This window comes from Schistocerca americana, chromosome X (genome assembly GCF_021461395.2).
Source record: "Schistocerca americana isolate TAMUIC-IGC-003095 chromosome X, iqSchAmer2.1, whole genome shotgun sequence".
NCBI classification, from domain to species: Eukaryota; Metazoa; Arthropoda; class Insecta; order Orthoptera; family Acrididae; genus Schistocerca; species Schistocerca americana.
The window spans coordinates 791,392,262-791,418,955 of record NC_060130.1 but is presented as its reverse complement, the minus strand read 5'-3'; the positions used below and the strand labels follow the sequence as shown (position 1 = coordinate 791,418,955).

The window sequence follows — 26,694 nt, the reverse complement described above, 5'->3', positions numbered from 1 at the left end:
CATTCTTCCTACACTCTCCATATAACATGAGCATGTCAGCTTTTTCTACATTGGTAAATCCCATTATCTGCTCATGAACTACTGCTTGGACTGCCACATACTGACTGACCGGCAAGTCGTAGTGCACTCAAGGAACACAGAAGCACAGTGTAAGCAAACATAATGACATTGTACCTAGCGGCTATGCAGGTTGAATGGCGTAAACAGGTGTCAGTGTGGAAACTCTTCAAAATATGATACCTCATTAATGACTTGCACTAGAACCCTGTAACAAATGGCTCTGACATTGTAATTTACCCTACTTTTAATTTGTTAATGGTGATAGGCATTGTTCCATTTAAAAAAGTGTAGGTTTGCAGGAAAAATGCACTTTGTATGTATTATTTTAATCTGTTGATTGGCCTGACTACCAATCCATTCTGTGAGAACTGCACATCAATATCACTTTCCATTTCTACAAATTTTCAGTGCAAGTTTTAGTTGATTCACCCTGTTGTGGATTGGCAAGAGAGCCAACCCTGTATGAGAGGAAGCCGAAAGGCACGCGTTTCAGCTCACGCAGGCTGGCGTGAGGTCTGGAACAGGTCAAGGAAATTAGACTAGCAAAAAAGGACGTAGCTGTGGAATACTTAACTTTAATCCATAAATGGTGAACATCGCTCTTGACAGTACATGTTTTACAGCATCAATAGTAACTGGTAATGGCGCCTTGCTAGGTCGTAGCAAATGACGTAGCTGAAGGCTATGCTAACTATCGTCTCGGCAAATGAGAGTGTATTTTGTCAGTGAACCATCACTAGCAAAGTCAGATGTACAACTGGGGCGAGTGCTAGGAAGTCTCTCTCTATACCTGCCGTGTGGCGGCGCTCGGTCTGCAATCACTGATAGTGGCGACATGCGGGTCCGACGTATACTAACGGACCGCGGCCGATTTAAAGGCTACCACCTAGCAAGTGTGGTGTCTGGTGGTGACACGACACACCCTGTATAAGGGACATGAAGAGTGTCAGATATTGGGTGATCATTGTGAATGACATGGAGATGCTACATACTCGTGTGAGGCAGCATTATCAGAGCCTGACTGAGTTTGAAAGGGGGCCCTCCATTTGTCTGGCTGGTCAAATCGTGCAATATCCAGATTTGTGGGTCATTTGGATGAGACAGTGGTCTGATGTACTGCACAGGAATGTGAGGACAGGCATAACCATCATCAAGATTATGCAAAGTGATATGTGACCACCACAAGGAAGGAACACTGTGCTGTGCATCAGACACAACCTAAACCCTTCACATCTGCACCTGCCATCCAGGAACAAGTAATGGACTTCCTTTAATATTCTGTATCATCCCACACCATTGGTCAGAGCCGGAGTAGGTAATTATTGTCCCATGCATAGTCTGTTGTTTAACACTGCAACACAAATGGTTGTGTTTGGAATGGTGCCATGACCAGGTATCATGGACTCCTGATGAATGATGGTGCTTTGTGATTGGCAATGATTTGTGGTTCAGCACTACCCCAGATGACCATCATTGATGAGTATGGTCATGACCTGGGGAGAGGTCCCATTCATCCAATGTTTTTTGAGAGGTACAGCAGTTTTACTAGTGGCATCATGATGTGGGAAGCCATCGGGTATGACTTCACATCACAGCTGCTAGTAACAGAGAGAAATATTGTGGCACAATGATACATCACCAACGTCCTGCGTCCTCTTGTGTTTCCTCTCATGTGGCTGTATTATGGTGTCATTTTTCAACAGGACAATAGTTGTCTACACATGGCACATATCTTTGTGAACTGTCTGCATGATGTTGAGGAACTTCTGTGACCAGCAAGATCCCCAGATCTGTCCCTCATAGAACACATGTGGGACCAGCTCAGATGTCAACTCTGACCCAGTGCCAATATCCAGGATATCAAGGACCATGTACTACATTGTGGGCCAGCTTGCCTCAGGAGAGAATACAGTGGCTTTCTCAACTGAAACCGACATGCGCCTAGGCCAGATGAAGTGCAGTGTCCCACTGATCAGTGGGCTCTTGGTGCCAAGTTCTTTATAAATTTGAGTAGCTTTTAAAAATCGCAAGTCACATACCCTTGCAACCTGTGAAGTTTTCTAGCCCTTCTGGGTGCTTAACGTTTTTTGGCAGGCAGTGTTTTTAAAATGTGAAATAAATAGTTGTTGATTGATCTAGGACCCAGAGCAGGTTAACTTATCTTTAATCTTTCATTATCTATTCAACAAGCAGCATTTTGATTATTTGTGCCAAGTGCATAGTGAGAGAATTGAAGCTGAACAACAGTACTTTGGTGGATAGTGAAAACATATGGGTATGTATGTTGCCCAAAGCTGCCAGACCCACCATAGTAGAATCTTAGAAAGGTTTGGGTGCAATAGGAAAAAGTCTCTGACAGTGTGAATCATTTTTGATGAAGAATGCTTCGAGAGTGCAGGCACAAAAGGCAAGGATGCTGGTTTGAGTGGTGTTGTGGCATATACCCTGTCAAATTGTCACTGCAGCATATCCGCCACTTGTGGTAAGAGAAGTCATATTGAATATTGTTTTCTTTTCAATGGATGCTGCCCATCTTAAAACTGCTGAACTGCTGGTGTACTTGACTGTTAACACTAGAGTTATAACTAAACTCCGCAGACTACTGGATATTATGTAACAAAAGTTTCTTTAAGTACAACCGTAATTACCCTCATTTCCTGTTCCATATGCAAATGGTACTCAAGAAGAAACACTGTCAGCGAGCCGCTATATGAGCTTGAATTCCTTCATCATTTCACGAGATACCTCTAGGTGTAAACAAACTCTTGCCAAAATGTGACACCCTGTTGTGGATTTCGTCTAGTCTCTTTTATTAATCTTATCTAGTAATGTTCCTGGAGTGACAAACAGTACTACAAATCAGCTGTCTGAGGTTTTTTAAGCTGCTTCTTTCATGGGTGAATTAAATTTCTTTTGGGTTCTTCCAGTGATCATGTCTGTTATCTCCTTCTCTTACGGTTAGTTTTGTGTGTTTTTCACACTTTAAATATGTCCAGCTGCATAATCTTATATATATTTTTTGTTGTGATTATTTACATCACTTGCAGTGTATTATTCATTTATGGTGAAGAACAGCTGCTAATCCTCTACTCCAGAAATGCCCAAGTTACTTTTATCTCTGATGATTTCACCTCATGTGGAGTTCACCTCATGTGTGGAGTTCTAGCATCAGCCTGGACATTATGTATTGGCTTCTTGATCTTAAAGATGAACAGAACGAGTGAAGTTTCACAAGACCGCTTTATCCAGAATCCATATTGATTCCTGATGAGGAGATTTTTCAGTCTCTATGAAGGTTGTGTGTGTGTGTGTGTGTGTGTGTGTGTGTGTGTGTGTGTGTGTGTGTGTTCTCAGAAGGTGTTGACTGACTGAGGTAGCTCATGTTAGCACACTGGACTCTCATTTTGGAGGAGTGGGATTCAGACTCCCACATGATCATTCGCATTTATGTTTCCATGGATTCCCAAAATCAATTAATATGAATGCTGCTATTTCTTTTGAAAGGCTTTTTTTCCCCCTCCTCATTTTTATCCAACCAGAACTTTGCTTCATCTCAAATATTCTTGTCATTGGCAGGACATTCAGTACTAATTTTCCTTCCTTATTCAAAGGTTGTGGTGTTCATTCATGAACACAGTCCATTTTTAGTTAGCTTTTGACAGTAATGTAATAGCATATGCATTGTGTGCATCGAATGTTTACTTTCCTCCATTGAGAACCACAGTACCTTACTTGACTGTTTGTAGCAAAGCTAAAACATTGCCGTTCGTCATGTTGCTATATAAGTACCTTCTGCTGATGACTGTTTATCATTGCAAGACACTTTAGTCAGAAGTAAACCAAAGACTCATGAGGAATGTCTTCATTCCGTATAAATGTTAAGACTGTGGTATAACTGATAGATGTGTAAGTTTTTCACTGTTTCAGACTACTGTTTTTTTGATCGATTGATAGTCATATTTGCACTTAAATATATTTAATGTTTGTATTTTGATGACTGTCTGTGTGTGCAGTGGGTTGGTCCACGTCAGGTAATACCAGAGAGGTCATCCTTGCTTGGCACTGTCTTAAACATGTTATCTTCATCAAAAATTATTCATGCTGAGAATGCACAACGGGGCACACAACTGAAATTGTTGCTGACGTTGGAAGGGGGTCATAAAGCAGTATTCAAGCCTCAGTGGTAGGTAAGCTAGATACCCACTCCTAGTATTTAATGTTGTACAGTATAAACTGATACTTTACCAGTAGAATGTTGCAGCTTCTGCAAAAGTCATGTAATTATCTGTTACTCTTTAATGTCATCAGTCACACTGTGTTCTATTATTAACAGTTATTAATAGTATAGTGCTGACCAAAAAGTAAGATGAGTGATATCTTTACTCATTTTATAAATTGGGCAGTTTGGCAAACAGTCACTTTTCTTGACCTATAAATAATCTCAGAACGTGGATAGTATTTGTTATCTATGTTTTCAGTATGAAACAGTGGTGCAATACCATATTCATGTTGTTGGAAGGGCATTTATATGTTTGTTACAGCTATCCTGCTTTAGGTTTCTTGTATTTTCTCCTTGTTTGCCCTCATAAATTGGTATGCTGGAATGGTTCTCTGAGTAAAGCTGTGGCTAACATCTGAGATCCTTATTTTGCTGACCTACTGCTCTGTCCCTGTAGTTGAAATGTTAAATCATAGGACAGAACAGTTCGGCATAAACTTCTCTGTAAACAGCACACTTATCACATATTGATTGTGTATTGTTTCTGCAGTCTAAGAAGAGAGAACTTCAGGTTGTATGTCTCTGAAGCAGGAAACAGATATTGTTCTCTGTTGGCACAAATAAAGACATATGTACTTTGTCATGTTATTGTCAAAAAATGTAAAAATTATATCCTGAATATGCATACTTAGTATAGTTATGCCATACTTTGCCACAGTCTATTGCTTAAGATAACTGCAGATATAAAAGTGGCAGAAGAGAGAGTCATTAAGCTATGAAGGGTGCAAGGATGATTTGATTTATATGTTCTTTGTCATTACCAATATTTATAATTTGTCAAAAAAATTGTGTTTGGTTTGAAGTTCATAATCAGCTGGAAATTGCCATGACTGCTGTCAAACGAATGGCAGCTGCTGCGAATCGGTGTGCTGGCAGAGCTCCCGAGAGTCGTGATCTGTGATACTGGTACCAGAGGTACCTCAAGTATTATCCTCTCCCAATGATCCTGTCTCCTCTGTAGTAAGTAGGGATCTGTCATTACTCATCCATGTGACTGAGAGTGGCGTATCAGTGGTAGATCTAGGTGTCCTGTACGGGGTGGACGGGGACCAGGGAGGACTCAGGGTGTTGTACCAATCCTCCTAACCAACAAGTTTGAGGTGCTGTCTTTCACCGAAACTGAACCAGTGGGACACACTTCACCTGTTGGAGAGGCTATTACAGCAGCCATTGAGGGTACAGGGTGCAACTAACTATGGATTGTGGCATACGTTGGAACAAATGATGCCTTTTGTCTGGGCTCTGAGGTCCTACTTGGTTAATTCCAGTGACTGACAGAGAAAGTTGGGAAGACCAGCCTTGTGCAAGGAGTTTCAACGAAGCTCATGATTTGCAGCATTGTCCCCAACACTGATTGCGGCCCTTTGGTTCTAATCAAGTGAAATAACTGAGCCAGAGAATTTGAAGGTTCTATGACAAGATAGGCTGCAACTTCCTTGACTTGCGCCACAGAGTTGGGAACTGTAGGGTCCCCCTAAATGGGTCAAGTTTGCACTGCACTACTCATCAGAAGCTGCTATCTTTTTTTTTTTTAGATGACTCTACATCCAATCTAGATAATTATAGCTGTGGGAAACCCAGAAGTGTCAGTTTAAGACGGAAGAAATGCATTCGCATCAAAGTGCCAGAATTTGAAGCACTCGTGAAAAAAAGCGGTGATGCCCACATCATACTAGGTACAGAAAGCTTGTTGAAACCTGAAATTGATAGCACTGAGATTTTTGGTAAAACTTTAATTGTATATCTTAAGGATAGGCAGATGGGAAATGGAGGTGGTGTACTTGTCACAGTAGACAAGAAACTCAAATCCACCAAGATAGAAATTGAAGCTGCACAATGAGATTGTTTGGGCAAGACTCAGTATGAGGGGTGGGCATAAAATGATGATTAGATCCTTCTTTCTCCCACCAGACTCATCTCCTAATGTAACGGGAAACTTCAGAGAAAATCGCAATTCACTCATACGTAAGTTCTCCAATCATACTGTAATCATTGGTGGAGACTTTAATCATCGAACAGTTTCCTGGGAAAATTACAGTTTTGTTAGTGGTGGGCATGATAAGACATTGTGGAAAACATTACTAAATGCCTTTTCTGAAAACTACCTAGAAAGGATGCTTATGAACCCCACTCACGATGGAAATGTATGTCAGTTCTAATGGCAGCAAATAGACCTGACCTCTTTAGAGGAAACCCAGGCGAATTGCCCCAGTGTAATCCTCGCACCACTGAATGAAATGAAATGTCATTTGGCTATGGCCTCCCGTTGGGTAGACCGATCATCTGTTGCAAGTCTTGCTTGTTGACACCATTTCAGTGACTTGTGTGTTGATGAGGATGATATGATGATGAAGACAACACAACACCCCGTCCCCAAATGGAGAAAATATCTGACCCAGCAGGAAATTGAACCTAGGCCCCTTGCATAGCATTCTGCCGTGCTGACCATTGAGCTATCGAGGCAGACCTTGTGCCACTGAAAAGATGAATGGGAAAGGTATTAGTGGCAGTGGTGTTGAGAAATAGCTGAAATTATTAAAACTGAACAAAGCTCCAGAGCCCGATAGAATTCCTGTCAGATTTTATACTGAATTTGGGGTTGAGTTAACCCCTCCTCTAACTATAATCTGTCGTAGATTCCTCAACCAAAAAAACATGCCCAGTTCTTGGAAAAAAACCATAGGTCACACTCGTCTACAAGAAGGGTAGTAGAAGAGATCCACAAAACTATGCTCCGATATCCTTGACATCAATTTGTTGTAGAACCTTAGAACATGTTCTGAGCTCAAACATAATGAGTTATCTTGAACAGGATGACCTCACCCATGTCAACCAGCATGGATTCTATAGATGCTGATCATGTGAAACCTAACTCGCACCACATAACGTATTGGAAGTTTTGGATTAAGGCAGTCAGGTAGATGCAGTATTTCTTGATTTCAGAAAAGCATCTGACTCAATACCACACCTAAACTTATTGTCAGAAGTGTGATCACATGGGGTATCAATCGAAATTTGTGACTGGATTGAGGACTTTTGGTATGAAAGACATGACATGTTATCTTGGATGGAGAGTCATCGTCAGACGTAGAAGTAACTTCGGGTGTACCCCAGAGAAGTGTGTTGGGGCCGTTGCTGTTCATGTTGTATATTAATGACTTTGCAGACAATATTGGTAGTAACTCAGACTTTTTGCAGATGATGTAGTTATCTATAATGAAGTACTATCTGAAAGAAGCCGCATAAATATTCAGTCAGATCTTGATAAGTTTTCGAAGTGGTGCAAAGATTGGCAACTTGCTTTAAATGTCCAGAAATGTAAAATTGTGCACTTCACAAAATGAAAAAAAGTAGTATCCTTTGACTATAATATCAATGAGTTGCTCCTGGAATCTGCCACCTCATACAAATACCTGGATGTAGTACTTGTAGGGATATAGAATGGAATGTTCGTATAGGCTCTGCTCTAGATAAGGCAGGTGGTAGACTTCAGTTTATTGGTAAAATATGGGGAAAGTGCAATCAGTCTACAAAGGGGATTGCTTACAAATCACTCATGTGTCCAGTTTTAAAATATTACTCCAATGTGTGGGACTAACAGGAGATATTGACTGTATACAAAAAAGGACAGAATGAATGGCCACAGATTTGTTTAATCCATGGGGAGTGTCACTGATATATTGAAGGAACTGAACGGGAAGATTCTTGAAGATGGATTGCATAGTATAGATGTAGATGTAGACTATTATAATACTAGGACCAAAAATATGTACATAGTGGTAAATGTTATTACATAAGTCAAATACATGGGTACATTTGTATTCAACAGCTGCCAGACTCTAACAATGCCTTGTTGGTAAAAAGAAGGAGATTAAATGTGAAATAAAGAACTTTCTGTTGTGCAACTCTGTCTACTCAAATGAAAATGTTCACAAGGACACTTAAAATTTATGCAGTAGATTACAGTATAACCAGTATTACCATCTAAGTCATTCTATTGTATTACATCAGGATGTTCATATTTGATTTCTTTCCACAAATATGGTTCAAGAAGTGTAATGTAAATTTCTATAAAATAACAAGAACAACACAGAGAAGACATGATAGAATGAGTAGTGTGAAGAAGTACTAGAACAAAGAGCTCAAAAATGGATGAAATGATGTTAGAAAAAAGAACACGTAGAACAATTCAGACAACAAAGAAAAGAACTATCAAAAAGTAATGTGGAAAATCAAAAGATACTTTGAAAAATCTCAGCTTATGGAAATAAAAGAAAATTTCAGCAAAAATAATAGCAGAAATTTTTACCAAAATTTTAAACATGTAAGGCTGTCAAGCTCTGAGTATTTATTTCAAAGATGAAAAAGGCAAAATTTGGTTAAATGACAAAGAAAATGGTAAAGTATTAGCTGAATTTATTGACAGGCTCATAAACTGCCCAGTTTCAACAGTTAACTTAAAATTTTAGGCAATCCCAAAAAATCTCGAGGAAGATTCCCCACAAACAGACTAGAAATTCATGAAGCTTTAGCAAGTGGTGCAGATTCCATTACAGTAGAATTATTGAAATGGTCAGAACCAAAGATTATAAGAGATCTACACTCACCTTTTGAGAGAATTTGGAAAATTGAGAAGATTCCAGAAGAGAGGAAAATAGCATTAATCCACATGTTACATAAAAGGGAGGTGAACAAAACGTTAAAAATTACAGAGTAGTGCTTGAGAATGGCACCTGGTAAAAATGATTTATGGTAATCCTCTGTATTAACTTCAATTGCGCGTGTTTTCTCATCATGGTCATTTCATGAAATATATGTGAAAGGAAGTAATATGTTGTCTGACTCTTCCCAGAAACGGTGGGGTTAGGAATTTTCTCCTGCCTTGAGATGACTAGGTGTTTGTGTTGTCCTCATCATTTCATCATCATTCATGAATGTGACAAGTTTGGACTGAACATAGGTTGGGAATTTGTACGGGCGCTGATAATGGTGCAGTTGAGCACCCGAAAACCCAATCATCATCATCATCATCATCATCATCATCATCATCATCTTCTTCTTCCCAGAAAGTACTCTCTCAAAATTTCTATAGTGAACCTCTCAGTGACGGACAACACCTCTCTTGCAGCATCTGCCACTGGAGTTTGTTGAGCTTGTGTAATGCTCTCTCACAACTAAATGATCCCGTGACTAAATGCGCAGTTTTTCATTGAACCTTTTCTTTTGTTCTACCCATCCTACATGGTAAGGGTTCCAGATTGATGAACAATACTGAAGAATCGATCAAAGAAGGGCCTTATAAGCCACTTCTTTCATGTATGAGTTAAATTTCCTTAAGGTACTTCCTGTGTGTCTCAGTCTGGCATCTGCTTTTTCTACTATTTGTTTCATGTGGTCATTCCACTTAAGCTCACTTTGGATAGTTACTCCTAGATATTATACAGTAGATACTGTTTGCAGAAATTTGTTATCAATAATATAGTTGTACAGTAGTGGATTTCTTCTGGCTATGTACGAGTGTTGACTGAAAAGTAATGCCTCCATCTTCGTAACTCTTCAACAGTTGGCGGCATTGGTATGTGGCAGGTACTGGCTTGTTCCATAGCCTCTTCTCTGCAGCTCCAGTTGGTGGGAAGCCTTGGGATTGAATGGTTGTGTTGTTACAGTATAAAGTATGGAACCCCATGCAGACGGTCAGTCAATGCGATTTAAACAACATGCAGTCATTGAATTCTTGGCAGCAAAAGGTGTCACCCCAAAGGAGATTCATCAGAGAACAAAAGCAGTCTATGGTGATTGTGTTGATGTGTGTACTATGCATCGTTGGACGAGTAAGTTTAAAGATGTTGAGGCGGGAACATCTGACCTTCGTGACAAACAAAAAGTTGGGCGTCCTGTGACAGCAACCACCGAGTTCACAAGCAAAATGTTCACAGATTGATTCAGGACAATCATTGTATCACTCAGAGAGAAACTGCAAGCACAATCGGTGTTTCACAAGAACGTGTGGGTGACATTATTGCTTTGCTTGGCTATCAGAAGATCTGTGCACAATGGGTTCCCACAAACTTCACGTTCCACCACAGCAGAACTTCAGAGACTGAACCTTACCACCGTAGGGCATCCTCCACGCAGTCCAGATTTAGCACCGTCTGACTTCCATCTGTTCCCGATAATAAAAGACCATCTGCGGGGACATCATTATGCTTCTGATTAAGGCATTGAGAGAACTGTGAGACTGTGGTTTTGGAAACAAAGTGTCGACTTCTTCGTAACAGCTTCATAAAATTTGTTCATCGTTAGCAGAAATATATCCAATCGGCTGGTGATTATATGGAAAAATTAAACATCATATTCTAAGGATTATTTCTGCGTTTGATTTATTAAAATATTCCCATCTAAACCCAGTTAACGAAGGTGGAGGCATTACTTTTCGTTCAACCGTTGTATGTGCAATATGTTACATTTATTCATGTTAAAGGTCTACTGTCAGAGCATGAACTACGAGGTGCATTCAAGTTCTAAGGCCTCCGATTTTTTTTCTAATTAACTACTCACCCGAAATTGATGAAACTGGCGTTACTTCTCGACGTAATCGCCCTGCAGACGTACACATTTTTCACAACGCTGACGCCATGATTCCATGGCAGCGGCGAAGGCTTCTTTAGGAGTCTGTTTTGACCACTGGAAAATCACTGAGGCAATAGCAGCACGGCTGGTGGATGTGCGGCCACGGAGAGTGTCTTTCATTGTTGGAAAAAGCCAAAAGTCACTAGGAGCCAGGTCAGGTGAGTAGGGAGCATGAGGAATCACTTCAAAGTTGTTATCACGAAGAAACTGTTGCGTAATGTTAGCTCGATGTGCGGGTGCGTTCTCTTGGTGAAACAGCACACGCGCAGCCCTTCCCGGACGTTTTTGTTGCAGTGCAGGAAGGAATTTGGTCTTTAAAACATTTTCATAGGATGCACCTGTTACCGTAGTGCCCTTTGGAACGCAATGGGTAAGGATTACGCCCTCGCTGTCCCAGAACATGGACACCATCATTTTTTCAGCACTGGCGGTTACTCGAAATTTTTTTGGTGGCGGTGAATCTGTGTGCTTCCATTGAGCTGACTGGCACTTTGTTTCTGGATTGAAAAATGGCATCCACGTCTCATCCATTGTCACAACCGACAAAAAGAAAGTCCCATTCATGCTGTCGTTGCGCGTCAACATTGCTTGGCAACATGCCACACGGGCAGCCATGTGGTCGTCCGTCAGCATTCGTGGCACCCACCTGGATGACACTTTTTGCATTTTCAGGTCGTCATGCAGGATTGTGTGCACAGAACCCACAGAAATGCCAACTCTGGAGGCGATCTGTTCAACAGTAATTCGGCGATCCCCCAAAACAATTCTCTCCACTTTCTCGATCATGTCGTCAGACCGGGTTGTGCGAGCCTGAGGTTGTTCCGGTTTGTTGTCAAACGATGTTCTGCCTTCATTAAACTGTCGCACCCACGAAAACACTTTCGACACATCCATAACTCCATCACCACATGTCTCCTTCAACTGTCGATGAATTTCAATTGGTTTCACACCACGCAAATTCAGAAAACGAATGATTGCACACTGTTCAAGTAAGGAAAACATCGCCATTTTAAGTATTTAAAACAGTTCTCATTCTCGCCGCTGGCGGTAAAATTCCATCTGCCGTACGGTGCTGCCATCTCTGGGACGTATTGACAATGAACGCGGCCTCATTTTAAAAGAATGCGCATGTTTCTATCTCTTTCCAGTCCGGAGAAAAAAAATCAGAGGCCTTAGAACCTGAATGCACCTCGTACTATTCATCAGTCCTCTGTAGACCATTCTGCAAACTGATGCTGTCTTCTGGCATTGCTGCTTTCGTATAGACAGTAAACTATGTCACCACATATATTATTACCATTTATTAATTTACATATTGTATGACACACACAAAGCATATACAAAAATAAGGAACAAAATCAATGACTGAAATTTAATTAAAAAGCTGAGGTGAGTTTTCATTACTGCCAGAGACAATACGCTCGAGAGTCTGGTTTTGATTCCACAGTTAAAGGCTGGTGATTGCTAATTACACTATTTTACTGCTGAAGCAGCACAGTGTCCGTGGTTTATGCATACTCGTGTGTTTAGTCCATAGTGGATGAGGTAGATCAAATTCTGGAGGGTTTAGCATTTTATTTTTTGCTTGGATGTCACTGTGGAGGTTCTTCTGTGGTCCACTCCTCATTCCATTTGCATACAAGGCTGAAGGTGTTTGCAGACTCAATGAGACGTCTAGTTATTGGAGAATTTTTTTGCATTATTGTGGGATATAAGGTGCCTCGGCTAAAGATGCCAGCATGAATTGGGCAATATTTTTCAGTGTTCTCATAAAAAAAGCATAATGTTTTCTAAGATGTGTTAGAGCAATATTGCAGAGGGTTGTTAGTGGAGTGGAGTGTGAGAGATTACTTCAGCTATGTGTCTCATCAGATGTCTTCTTTTTTCATTTCATTGATGGACAAATATGTGCTTCAAACAATTTTAAAGGACTAAGGTGATACTGTCAATGCCAAATTTCAGTTGGTGCTCCTTTACTTTTATGAAACAATTTTATGATGATCAGCTTACTGTTATCACTATCTATTAGTTTTACAACATAGGTCACAATCTACAAAACTTCAAGGAGTCAATCTGATTAAATGATTGACAATTTAGAATAACTATTTAAGTGATCTGAATACTAACAGTTGACTACATGGTTTTCAAATTAGATATGTCAAATCTAAAACAAACAATTATTAACTGCATATAAATTACACTTTGGACAATAATACAGCTTGTAAAAGATGTTGATATTTCATGCATAGATGGTACTGGTGGATAACTGCTCTTATCGGAGCACAAAATATGTGAATATGTTCCTGTTAATTTAAAAGGCTCTGACTGATAAGTGGGGTACCAGTTGCCTCATCTGCCTTCCTTAGCACCTCTAAAAAATTTTCCCAAAAATTTTGGCATTAGAACATATTCGTTCTGTTTTTAACATACAGCTCGTGTCAGACTTCCACAAACTCCCCTAACCGTAACTCACGCACGCTCACTAGTCCATCGCTGTGTCACTCATTCCCATCCTCTCCCAGATGCCCTTTCTCACACACTCATTCAGCCTAACTCATTGTCATTATCTCTTTGTGTCTCTCTGTCATTGTCTCCTATGTCACAGCCACAGTCCCGTTCATTCTATCCTACTACTACAGTTGCCTCTCATTGTCACTGTCTCTCTCTTGCTCTCCCTTACCGCTAATACCTCATTCTTGCATTCCTTCTGCTGCTGTCTCTTCTCTCTGTCACTGTCTCTCTCTCATCGTTGTCATTGTCATAGACTCTTTTTATCTTTGTCTTTATCTTCCCCCCTCCCCCCGGCACTGTCTCCTGCACTCTTTTCTTAGCACTGTTCTACCATTGTCAACTATGTTCCCCATTCCCCAGCCTCCCCCCCCCCCCTCTGTCTCTCTCTCTCTCTCTCTCTCTCTCTCTCTCTCTCTCTCTCTCTCTCTCTCTCTCTCTCTCTCTCACACACACACACACACACACACACACACAAACACAAACACACACAGACGCACACACACGCTGCTATAGTCTCCTTCGCTCTTTCTATAACGCAACCACTGTCTCCCAGTATTTATTAGTTTTACATCACTTTGCCATTGCCACTGTCTTCTTCTTATCAGTGTAAGAAAGCTCGAATGCACTGGTCACCCAGAACATTATGGCCACCTACCTAACAGCCGGTATTTCCACCTCTGACATGGAGAACAGCAGCAACATGTCATTGCGTGGAAGCAGTGAGGCCTTGGTAGGTTGCTGGATGGAGTTGGCATCACATCTGTACACACAAGTCACCTGATTCCCATAAATGGGTTGGGTGGGGGAGGGGGGGCGGACGGCGATGAGCTCTGACATCACGTTCAATCACATCCCAGATGTGTTCGATCGGGTTCAGATCTGGTGAGTTGGGGGTCAGCACATGCATTGGAACTGCCCACTATGATCCTTGAACCACTCCATCATGCTCCAGGCCTTATGACATGGCACATTATCTTGTTGAAAAATGGCGCTGCCCCTGGAAATATGATTATCATGAAGGTGTGTATGTGATCTGCAACCAGTGTATTATACTCTTTGGTCATCATAGAGCCTTGCATGAGCTCCACTGGACTCATGGATGCTCATATGAATGTCCTTAAAAGCATAATGGATTTCCCACCAGCTTGTCTCCGTCCTGCAGTACAGGTGTCAAGGAGCAGCTTCCCTGGAAGACAATGAATTTGTACTCTCCTATCAGCATGATGAAGAAGGTACAGGGAGTCATCAGACCATACAACACTCCGCCATTGTGCCAATGTCCAGTGCCGATGGTCACATGCCCATTTCAGTCGTAGTTGCCAATGTAGTTGTGTTAACTTGGGAACATTCATGGGTCATTGGCTGTAGAGGCACATTGTTAGGAGTGTTCAGTGCACTGTGTGCTCACACACACTTGTTCTCTGCCCAGCATTAAAGTCTGATGTTAGTTATGCCATAATTCACCGCCTGTCCTGTTTTATCAGTCTGCCCATTCTACAACATCCAACATCTGTAATGATGGTTGGCTGCCCAACCCCACAATGTCTGGATTGGTTTCACCGTTTGTTGAAGACACTCACCACAGTATTCCATGAACATCCAAGTTGCGCAGTTTCCGAAATGCTCATGCTGAGCCTCGAGGCCATCACAGTCTGTCCTCAGTCAAACTCGGATAAATTATGCGCCTTCACCATTCTACATGTGGACAGCACGCTCGCTGATACTACAGGTATCATACGGGTGTCTGACTTGCAGTCATTCCTTGCCTGATGATGCTGCTATCAATTGGATGGGTTTATATCAATAGTAGATCAGTATTGATAATGTTCTGGCTGATAAGTGTATGTTTGAATGCCAACATTTGTGAGAAAATTTTGAAAGGTGCTGAGGAAAGTAGAACGAGGAGCTAGTACCTCACATTTCAGTTAGTCTTTTAAATGAACAGGAACATATTCACATTTTTTGTGCTCCAATAGGAGCATTTTTCTACTGGTTCCCTTCTTTTCTCTGCTGCAGCAGGAAATGTAACTCATATGAAAAGAAATGTATTGGTCAGTTTTACACCTCAGACTGGATTTGCATGTGCTCCAATACTAAAACACTGAGCTCCCAGATGATAACTGAGACACTTTACAGCACATTTCTCTGTGCTATGTCACTCTATAAATTACATGTTTGCCTTGCACTGGATTTTACATGCACATTTCACATGTGGAAGTAGGTCAACTTTGAACCTTTGTATCTCACCGAGCAAGGTGGCACAGTGGTTAGACACTGGAGTCGCATTCGGGAGGACGACAGTTCAATCCCACGTCCGGCCATCCTGATTTAGGTTTTCCGTGATTTCCCTAAATCGTTCCAGGCAAATGCCGGGATGGTTCCTTTGAAAGTGCACGGCCGACTTCCTTCCCCGTCCTTCCCTAATCCAATGAGACCGATGACCTCGCTGTCTGGTCTCCTTCCACAAACAACCCAACCCAACCCCCTTTGTATCTCAGAAGTGAGTAAAGATAAGAAGAAAATGATGAGGGTTGTTTGAGATCAGGATCTTGGGAATACATTGTAAAAATTATAGGCATTTGCTGTGGGTAGCAGTCTCGGAATTTGTGTCTGGGTTTTGGTACCTCTTAAAACAAGTTTTTGGGGTGTTTCTCAAAAATGGATAAAGATTTTTGAAAACAGGAAGATGACTCTTCTACATAAATGCCTAGAGAATATACCATTAAAGTTTGAGCAGTTTGTTGTGATTATTTATTTCTTAGATTTTGCTTTGTACCAGGTTTTACGTGTAGAAGTAGGATAACTTTGAACCTCTGTATCTTGAAAATGGGTAAAGATGTCAAGAAAATTTTCAAGGTTGTTGGAGATTGACATCTTAGGAATATATCATAAAAATTTCAGCCATTTGCTGTGCATAGCCACCTTGGAACCTTGGCTGGGTTTTGGTCCACTGGTGAAGGTGAAAGTATAGTAAACATCTGTTTTGGGGGAATTTTCTGAGGAACCACCCATGTCATGTCCACCATAGACCACATCAAATGCAAAAAGAGCTAACTGATTTTCTCCATTTGCCTGATCAGGAGGAAGTGTGATATTCAGACTCTGACTCTGTATTATAGGATAGTGACACTAAGACAATCCTTCTGTTGGGTATACAAATGGACCCTAGCCCAAGGATTGTGTAAAACACTTGACTCTGTCTTTTTATCACCAATAGAACACAAGGTATGAGCACTGGAAAATCTCGTTTTTATACACCACGTTTTGGAATATATTAGGTATGCATACTGTCATACGCATACCAATACAGGTTAGATGCATAAAGAAAAAAATGAGTAAGAAAGAAAAATATTGAAACTTCCTGGCAGATTAAAACTGTGTGCCAGACCAAGACTCAAACTTGGGACCTTTGTCTTTCGCAGGCAAGTGCTCTACCATCTGAGCTACCCAAGCACAACTCGCGCCCCGTCCTCACAGCTTTACTTCTGCCTGTACCCTGTCTCCTACCTTCCAAACTTCACAGAAGCTGGCAGAAGTAGAGCTGTGATGGTGGGACATGAGTCATGCTTGGGTAGCTCAGATGACAGAGCACTTGCCCGCGAAAGGCAAAGGTCCCGAGTTCGAGTCTCAGTCCGGCATGCAGTTTTAATCTGCCAGGAAGTTTCGTATCAGTGCACAATCTGCTGCAAAGTGAAAATTTCATTCTGGAAGAAAAATATTATTTTTTAGGGTGTGATGCCAAAGCATGTGGATCTATTCTACCTGACTACATTTCAGTTACACTTGATGGTTCCCAAACCAGCCAGCCTCATTGTGGTGTTGAATTGCATGTCACTCTTACAGAGTGTACTATATGAAGTACATCTGTCCCCAGTGTGGTTGGTTGTGCTTCCAACGACATGACAGTTTGGTTCAAATGGCTCTGAGCACTATGGGACTTAACATCTGAAGTCATCAGTCCCCTAGAACTTAGAACTACTTAAACCTAACTAACCTAAGGACATCACACACATCCATGCCCGAGGCAGGATTCGAACCTGCGACCGTAGCAGTCGCGCGGTTCTGGACTGAAGCGCCTAGAACAGTTAGTTTGCACAGGATGTTGTTTGATGCTCTACTTTTAACTCTAGTGTAGGAATGATGAGATAGTTTAATTTTTGCATGTCTGTTGACACTGTAGTTTCTGTTACATTATGACAAACTCAACATTTTCTGAAGTAGTCCCCTAGAACAGCTAGCTTGCTGTTCAGTGGCAGCGATGGACTAATATTTCACATCTAGAACCCATTCAACTGTGAAATTTAATTCTGGGTATAGGTCATAATACTGGGTGGTTACAATTAAACTTTCCATATTTAACACATTATAACATGGAAATAATTACTGTACGAGAACCAATTGATGTCCAGAGTATGGGGTGCATGATTTCCATGCAACACAGTGCCACCGTTGAGTTTCAACTATGACTACTAGGTGCCGTGATCAGTCATCATGATTCATAGTTTCACACACCTGACCAATTGCAGTGCACTTGTTGACATGTCAACATGAGCGTGGACAAAAGGAGCAGTGCATTATTGGTGAAACTATATCATCAAAACAACAGTAATGCTGCAGCTGCACTTTGAGAATATCACTGACTGAAAGGATTAAGGAAGGGTCCTCTTTCTCCACCTGCTGTGCAGAGCATGATGAAGAAGTTTGAATCAACTGGAGAACTGGGCAACACTCCGGGAAGAGGCCAATGTCCGATTGCACCACCTGTGGTTGATGAAATCTATGTTGCTGTGGCAGACAATGCTGTGCACAGTTTCCGATCGTCAGGCAGTGCGCGTGCTGCGTCACCACAGTAGAACATCCCACGGTCCACTGTACGGTAGGTGCTTCGAACCAATCTCAGATGGTATCTGTACAAGATCGCTATCGTACAGCAGGTTGCACCACAGGACGCACAATGACATGTTCACTTCGCTCTCCACTTTGTTACAAGTGAAGTTGACGGGGGCTGATCCTGGACTATTGTATGGACAGACGAAGCTCATTTTTCTCTGACAGGTGAGGTAAACACACAGAATTGCTGAGTGTGGGGATCTTCTCCTCTAGTCACTGTGCATGAAGTTCCTCTGTGAGGTGAATGTGTCACTGTATGGTATGGGTTCACAGCTACATTCATCATTGGCCCATTCTTTTGGACGGGTTGGCACTCCAGGACCAAAGACGTGCAGTGTGAGTGGCCAGCGTTAGTGTGATATGCTTCGCCAGCATGTCATACCCACGCTACAGGAGACAGACACTTTGAACTTAACAGTTTTCATGCAAGGTGGGGCCTCACCACACATCTCTCGTGAAGTTCACCTACTTCTCTGAAACACATTTGGAAGCGATCAAATTATCAGCCTATCTTTTCCAAATGCTTGGCCGGCACGATCATCTGATCTCTCTCCCTGTGATTTCTGATTGTGGGGCTACCTGAAAGACAGGGTATACCAGGGGAACATTCACACGTGTTGATCTGAAGCGCAGCCTATAGAGAGGTAGCCAGCATAGCTACGGACATGCTTTGTTCTGCTGTGCAGAATGCATTGCTGTGCTTTCTGACAGTTCTGGATGCTGGTAGGTATCATATTGAGCCCGTTTTGTAGCAGTAATGGTACCGGTATGTAATGGTGTGATGTACCGTAGCAGCACATAAAAGTGTTTCAATTTAATTGGTTCTGAATTATTTCTCCTCCCCCATGTCCATGACATTAATGATACCAAGTTTGGTACTTGTATGGCAATTAGTTTCTGTGTTATAACATGTTAAACAAGGAAAGTTTAATTATAACCACCTGTTATGTAGCATAAATTTCTGTTTGTGGGACATCTACAATTGTTCTGCAACATGTTCACAGTAAACAAATCTGCCACAGTTGTAAAATACTTATATTGACTGGAGTCTTACATGACAGTCGCTATACACTACCACGGTTTCAGGGTCTTAGCCCCATCATCTAGTGTGTCTGAAATCTAATGTAAAACAATAGTTGTAACCTACACCTTTAAATAATTAAACATTTGAAAAGTAAAATTTAGAAACAAAACAATCAGATAAAATGATTAAAAATAGCTTACCTAGCAGTAACAGGATGTCATCATAGCATCCAAAATTGTTGCTACAAAGAACCCCAGCTTTCAAGTGCAGCCTGGGGAAATGCCTCTGGTCCCAAAAATGCCACTGGGAATGCATGTGCTCTACAAAAATAAAACCAACGCAGGACATTAAGTGGAAGAACTTTGGTGTAGCAAGTGACTTCCACGTAATGTCGTAGGGTGACTTTATTTTTGTACACTGCTTGCATTCCCAGTGGCAATTTTGGAACAAGGGGCATTTTCCCAGACCACAATTAAAAGTTGGGATACATTGGATGCTGTTATACAGTCAATCTATGGTAGATGTTTGTCTACTAGGTGTTTGGGCATGGACATGATGTACTGCTTCTGCTAGGTAAACTTCTTTGAGTCATTTTATCTGATTTCTTAGATTCTAAATTTTATTTTTTTACATTTTTAATTGTGTAAATTGGTTTACTTGCGATTTCAGATTCACCTGATGATGGGGCTAAGACCCCGAAACTGCGGTAGTATATTGCGACTTCTGTCATGTAAGACCTCAGTCAATAAAAGCATTTTACAACTGTGGTGGATTCGTTTACCAAGAATATATAGCACAGATGCTTCTGTGTGAAACCGGAATGTGTCATGTTTGCAACCATGAGAGTCCTGTGCAGTTAAGAACATAGGTAGAAGGGAGAGTGCAGCAGAAAAAGACACTAACCACATGATGCTGCAGTCTGGAGCAATTCTGTTTGCTCCACATGTAACTATTCTGTCTTTTCCACATGTAACTGAACGTCCTTTGAAGATTCAGTGATTATTTCCACTTTAGTGCATGTGTGTTCATGCCCCAGCAATTTGTCACAGACGATAGTAGAACTGCTGCTGCCTGTTCTTGCTCAAAAGCTCACAAACTGTTCCTGTGAAATAGATTAGACTGCAAAACAATATGGGCACCATGTTGATAGACTGCTCCTGTACAATTGTTATTACAGTCTCATCAAGCTAATATGGGCATAGGTGAAATTTTATATTGCAGAGATAAACAGAATGTTTAAAATTGCAGACATTGATAGTCTCATGCAGGTAGCAAATGAAAACGTCACAATGTCTGTGTGAGCAGACTGCTACGAGATACAAATCCAAGATTAATAATGATAAATTATTGTGGAATCTGTGATTGGAACTGCCATCATAAATCTTTGAAAAATCATTTTTATTTAATGGTAAAAATAATGATGTGAATTTATTGTCTTGAATATGAATTTATCAGCTTGCAACTTGATAAGTACTAAACTAAATTACTGTCTTGTAAAGGTATGCCTTGTTTATGCAGGTGTTTACTCCATGGCTACACTGCAAAACATTAGTGGCTAAAGGTCCATCTTTGGAACAGTGATCATCATATCCGATTTCATAAAATGAGCATGTAAAAGACTACTTATACCCAGCTGCTTACTAAGGTTCATTTGAATATGTAAAGCACAAGTAAATGATCAATACACAACATTGTTTCTCAACACATTACTAAAGATTACTACCTTGAGTTACATATAGTTTTTATTTTTACTTTTGCTCAGATGCATTTCAGTGTCATTAAACAGTAATCAGTGAATCATTTATTACATAGTTCTTCATTTGTTGTTTACAAGACTCACTATTTTCACTGGTACTGGAATACTTTGCTGCTGGAATTTTCCATCAGCCATTTTTGTTCAACCAAGCTGTTTTTAGAATTCTCTCTCTTTGCTATCATATTTGGTCGTCCATGTGTTCCAAGATTTCCATGATCAAAATGATTCCAGAGTGTGCCGTTCTTGTTACTATCTGTAATGATTATGTTGTGGCAGACAACTGCAGTGTCTAAAAAAGCAGTACTACATTATTTACGAGGTCCGCAGTACTCCCATTGCAATGACAAAAATCTTACCAGTACCATTATCGCTTTGTTGCACATGTGTGCATGTACCCCATGCAGCTGTTGACATTGTGTCAAAATAATAGCACACAAAAGGTGAACAGGTGACATCAAAAGCTATTCTCCTTCACTCTCTGTGCAGAATGTGTCACTCACCTGTCTTCTTACCTTCACACTGCTCCAGTATATGAAGAGTGCCATAGGTTTCCATAGACATAAACAGATTTGCAGTGCAGTTTGTCACTTTACGGGAGACTGCTTGTCTCATTGTTAAGAGAAATGTGCTTTATTTTGTTACTATTACATCTTAAATATTTAAATAATGATACTAGAAAGTTCTGGGTGCAACACAAATAATAGGATAAAGGTAACCATTCACTATATAGTTGAGTTATTGGGCAGTCACTACTTATAGATTTTTACCTTATTTCTCTTATTTCAGTATGTTTATATGAAAAATTTTAAGTTTGTAGTGTGAGTTTTGTAACAAGTGGAAGAAGTATAGTGAAGTGCTGGTGAGGGAACTGGTGTGGCCATCACAAAGAGCTGCAGGATACATTGAAGAAAAAGACTGATGGAGTGGCATAATTGTAGGAAGCTGCTGTCAGTAAATAGGTAGGCAGCAGAGAGTTGGGTTGGAAAGGTGGAAACTGGCAGTTGGAAGGCAGACTTTTAGAAAGAGAACATACTTTGTAGTTTTAGAAACAATGAAGACGAAACAAACTTCCATTTTTGTTTACTATCCTAGGAGAGATAGTCACTGGATTGGGGGTAAAAAAATCAGCTGCTAAGTGGTATTGATGTTGAGAACCACGGTGGTGGATATATTAGATGTAGAGTAGCAAGTCGACATGGTTTTCAACCCAAATACAGAGCTCAGCCACAGGATAGAAAACTTAAGAGAGTTTCTTTAAGTGGGTGTCACCATCTGTAGCCCAAAGCTGAATATACTGAGTGAGGTGATGCAATATTAAGATAATGGTCTTTCATTTGGCGGGCGGTGTCTCAAATCCCTGTCAGGCCACCAGATTTAGGATTTCCATGATTATCCTAAACTGCTTAAGGTGAATCCCAGTACAGTTCCTTTGAAAATGACATGTCTTATTTCCTTCCCCAGTCTGCTTTTGTGCTCTGTCTCTAATCGCCCTGTCATCGATGGGATATTAAACCTAATATTCCTTCCTTCTTTTATCTGAATATGATGAAAAGTGTATTGTTAGTTGACCTTCTAAGTAGTAGTGTAATTACTGATATTGGGCTAAATCTGTTGTAGCTACACTTCATTGTCAAAGTGGGATGTTGACAACAAACAATAAGGTGCCATTGATGTCATTGTATCAGCGACACTACTCTTAACCATACATCAGGCATGCATATCTGTAAGCACAATTATTAAAGTGGCTACAATTCTATTTCAGAAAAAACATTTACTCAGACATACAAAAGCTCAACTTCTAGAAATTGTTGTAGAATATTCCTAGTCTGTGGCAGTCTTGTTCTGAGACTAAGTCAGATTAGTGCACAATAGAGTCCTCTGTCCAGCGTAGGCAATGTCGGCAGTGGCAGATACACTTTGTTCAGGTGAGCTGCATGACTCGAGTTTCAGCAGCGACTGTGACTGGAACTTAGGAGCACACTTTCTAAGACATTCTGCAGGTACACGTTACCAGAGAAGCCACAGGGCATGACTTATATCCTAGCATGTGGTGATACTTAGCTCTGCACTACTCGTTCCACATGATGCATCATATGAAACATAGGCCCACTCTGTTTGAAGTTGCTGGCAAACTCTTGTTGGCTAGATGCATAAGCTGTCTCATTCATCCTCCGTTGCTGGAGGAAAGTATGTTTTGCCGGGGTTGCAGCTAGGGGTTACATCATCCCCCTCCCCAAGGGTGAGATCTGAAGTATCTTCTTCTTCTTCTTCTTCTTCTTCTTCTGCTGCTGCTGCTGCGGGCAGATGAGATCCACCTCCTTGCTAATTTCCGCAACTGCTGGGCTACAATTCCATAGGTTCTGGTTATGGTGGGGTGTCAGTGCTGGTTAACGGTGGAAATTCCATGACTCCTCCATCCGCCTTGAAGGTTGACATGTTGCCCCATCTGGAAATGTAAAAGGTTAGTAGGAAAGGATATCATGTGGTTGGAGCTGGTCCATATGCTTACAGCAGGTACCACCATCTTCACTCATTATTAACTAGACCTACATCTCGTTCCCAGTTTGCATACCACAGTCTCCAGGTATCATACTTTGTTCCTGTTATACGCACATGAATATATTATTTCGCTGAAAATTCCATTTCGGACTTCCAGACACTCTGCCAATGGTTGCTGCAGGCTACAAGGTGCTGTTAGGGAAAGTAGAGTTCTCATCTTCCTTCTGTGAAGCACTTCAGTTGTGGATGTGTCCTTATGAGGAATGCTTCGGTATGAAATGAGGAACATTCTCAGACCATCCTTCCTTCTTTTAATTTGTTGCTGAGTTCCCTCATATGTGCTTTAAAAGTCCTGACAAAAAGATTCAACACCACCATTGGAGATTCAAGATGGGATCATGCACCACAAAGATGGTGGATTTGTTAGCTATACAGAACTCACTGCATGTGTCTGCTTCAGTACTTGAATTGTTTGTGGTGCCCCTGTGAGAGGAGAGAGGAGGAGATAGACAGAAAAATGGAGGAGAAGGAGGTGGATAGAGAGAGGGGAGAGCAGGTGATTAGGACTTTATCCAATTTTCACACATATTTAGCAACTGTGAAGCATTGCTGGGTCTTTTACATTTGTAGAAGCCAAATGGTCCATTAATGGCCATTTCTGGCCTTATCCGTCAAACAGCAGTTGAAGATTGTGTTCATCAAATCAATGCATGAATAGTATTTGTCTATACATAATTTTGCCATTATATCTTGAGATCTCAGGATTGTATCACACAACTGTAGCTTCCCATTTGGTTTTTCCACTGTGACTAAAGGAATGACCCCTCGACTGTTCATCATGGGTTCAGTTATTCGATTTATTTCTTACCTATCTAATTCTTGCTTGACTTTTTCATTCTGAGTCTAGTCCTTCAAGATTATATGCATCAGGTAATCTTTGATGCTTCCTGGGGTTCCACAAAAAGTTTGTTTGCATTTCTTATGGAGATTTTCTCATTCCTCTGTTTCATCCGTTATGTGAATTTGATTTGCTGAATCCTGCACTGTAAACTTGAGTTTCCCAAAGAGTTTGAGTCCTATGATGTTATCAACCATTGGAGACTGTGCCACACAAGTATTGTTGCTTGTACTGGGAAAGATCATAATATGCACTTACTGCACAATGTCCTTTTATTGGAATTTATTGATCACTATAGCTTTGAAGTGTACCCTTGAATTTGCGTAACAGAGGTGATCCAATAATTTGGAAGAACCCATATCTACATGTTGCACACTATTCCCTTTTATTCCAACATCTACCATTACTGCTTTAGCACAACTTGATACTACTTTGTATATCCTATTTTCGAATTCTTCATGATCACCTTCAGTGTCTTCTCTGTATGTATTATATTTGGCATTTCTACATTGTTTTTCTATGGAAACTTATGCCTGTGCCCCATTTTATGACAGTGTAAACATTTTGCATCTTTGATAGGGATCAGGACTACAATATTGAGTGCGACCTGGTAAAAATAACATCTGCAATGAACCATACAAATGTTGGCTTGGTTCCTGTTTTCTTGCGTTATGATCTGCCCCAATTGAACAGCTCTGGCAGGAGGGTCAATATGGAGCTAGATCAGCTGCTTAGGGCAGCTAGTTTGTCAAGCATAGGTTTGGTTCCTGTTGATGGTATTGGTAGGTGGGACTTCACAAAGGCATGGTCTGCATCTCAATAGGAAAGGGAAGGGTAAACTGGCTGTGATGATAGCAAAATATTTAAAGAGGGGCACTGAAACGCATGGGAGTATTTTTTTAGGCTAAGATCAGTGTCCAGTCATCCTACGTTTGATTGAAATTAAGCTTAATGAGAAGTTCAGACACGCAGGTACTAGAGATGTGAAAATATCAGAAGATTCTCATAACAGTACAGTGAAAAATAATGTTAGTATGTTACAAAATTCACATAAAAGCACAGTGTAAAATAATGTTAACATATTGCATCAGAATATCAGGGGATTAAAAAACAAAGTAGATGAGCTTCTTGTTTGTTTAGAAGATTTAGAAACTGAGGGTGGAATAGATGCACTATGCCTGTTTGAACATCATATAGTCACAGGTATGGAAATGGTAAATGTAGGTGGATATAAGCTTTCAGCACATGTAAGTAGACACACTATGGAGAGAGGATTTGCCATATATGTGAAAATCTGTCATAGTGTGAAAAATTTGTAAACAAAAAAATTTTGCTTAGAGCAACATATAGAAGCATGTGCATGTGAACTTAAACTAAATAATGGCACTTTTATAATTGTAGCCATGTGTAGGTCCCCATTGGGAAATTTTCAACTATTTTTGAAAAACTTGGCTTCTTTGTTGTGCTATCTGTCAGACAGAGGAAAGCAAGTTATTGTTTGTGGAGATTTCAATGTAGATTTTCTGAAAGAGTCTGATAGAAAGCTTGACCTTGAAGTAGTACTTGGTTCTTTCAATTTGACATCAGTTATTGATTTTCCTACTCGGGTGGTACATGAAAGCAGCACACTGATATATAATGTATTCATAGACCAAGATAAATTTAATAAAATAAAAACTTTTCCTGTTAAGAATGATCTGTCTGATCATGATGCACAGTTAGTTACAGTATATGATATAGCTCCATACAGTAATGCAAAACAGTCCTCCAAAATAGTGTGTTCAATTAATGATTTAACAATTCAAAATTTTAGGGAAAGCTTGCAACAGTTAGACTGGGATGAGGTGTACAGGGAACATGATTCTAATTTAAAATTTAACCTATTTCATGATATTTTTTTGTGAGTATATTTGAAAACAGTTTCCCCAAGAAAACAGTGAAATATAATTATAAGAAACCATGTAAAAACCATGGCTTACTAAGGGAGTAAAAAATCTTGTAAACAGAAAAGGGAAATGTATCTTATAGCTAGGAGGAGTAATGATCCCAAAACAATGAAACATTATAAAAACTACTGCACTGTATTAAGAAAAGTTATTAAGGAGTCCAGAAGTGTGCATTATGTCTGAGATTAGCACATCTGATAA

General features: G+C 40.5%; 1 protein-coding gene across 2 annotated transcripts in view; it reads left to right on the top strand.

The window, feature by feature from the left end:
- The window catches only part of LOC124555729 (glycosaminoglycan xylosylkinase), a 110,295-nt gene that overhangs the window by 10,714 nt on the left and 72,887 nt on the right, over positions 1 to 26,694 (top strand). For both annotated transcript variants that reach the window (XM_047129751.1, XM_047129750.1), the window contains one exon: positions 4,074 to 4,243. In XM_047129751.1, coding sequence (XP_046985707.1) covers positions 4,074 to 4,243 — 170 coding nt within the window. The remainder of the gene's footprint in view (positions 1 to 4,073; positions 4,244 to 26,694) is intronic.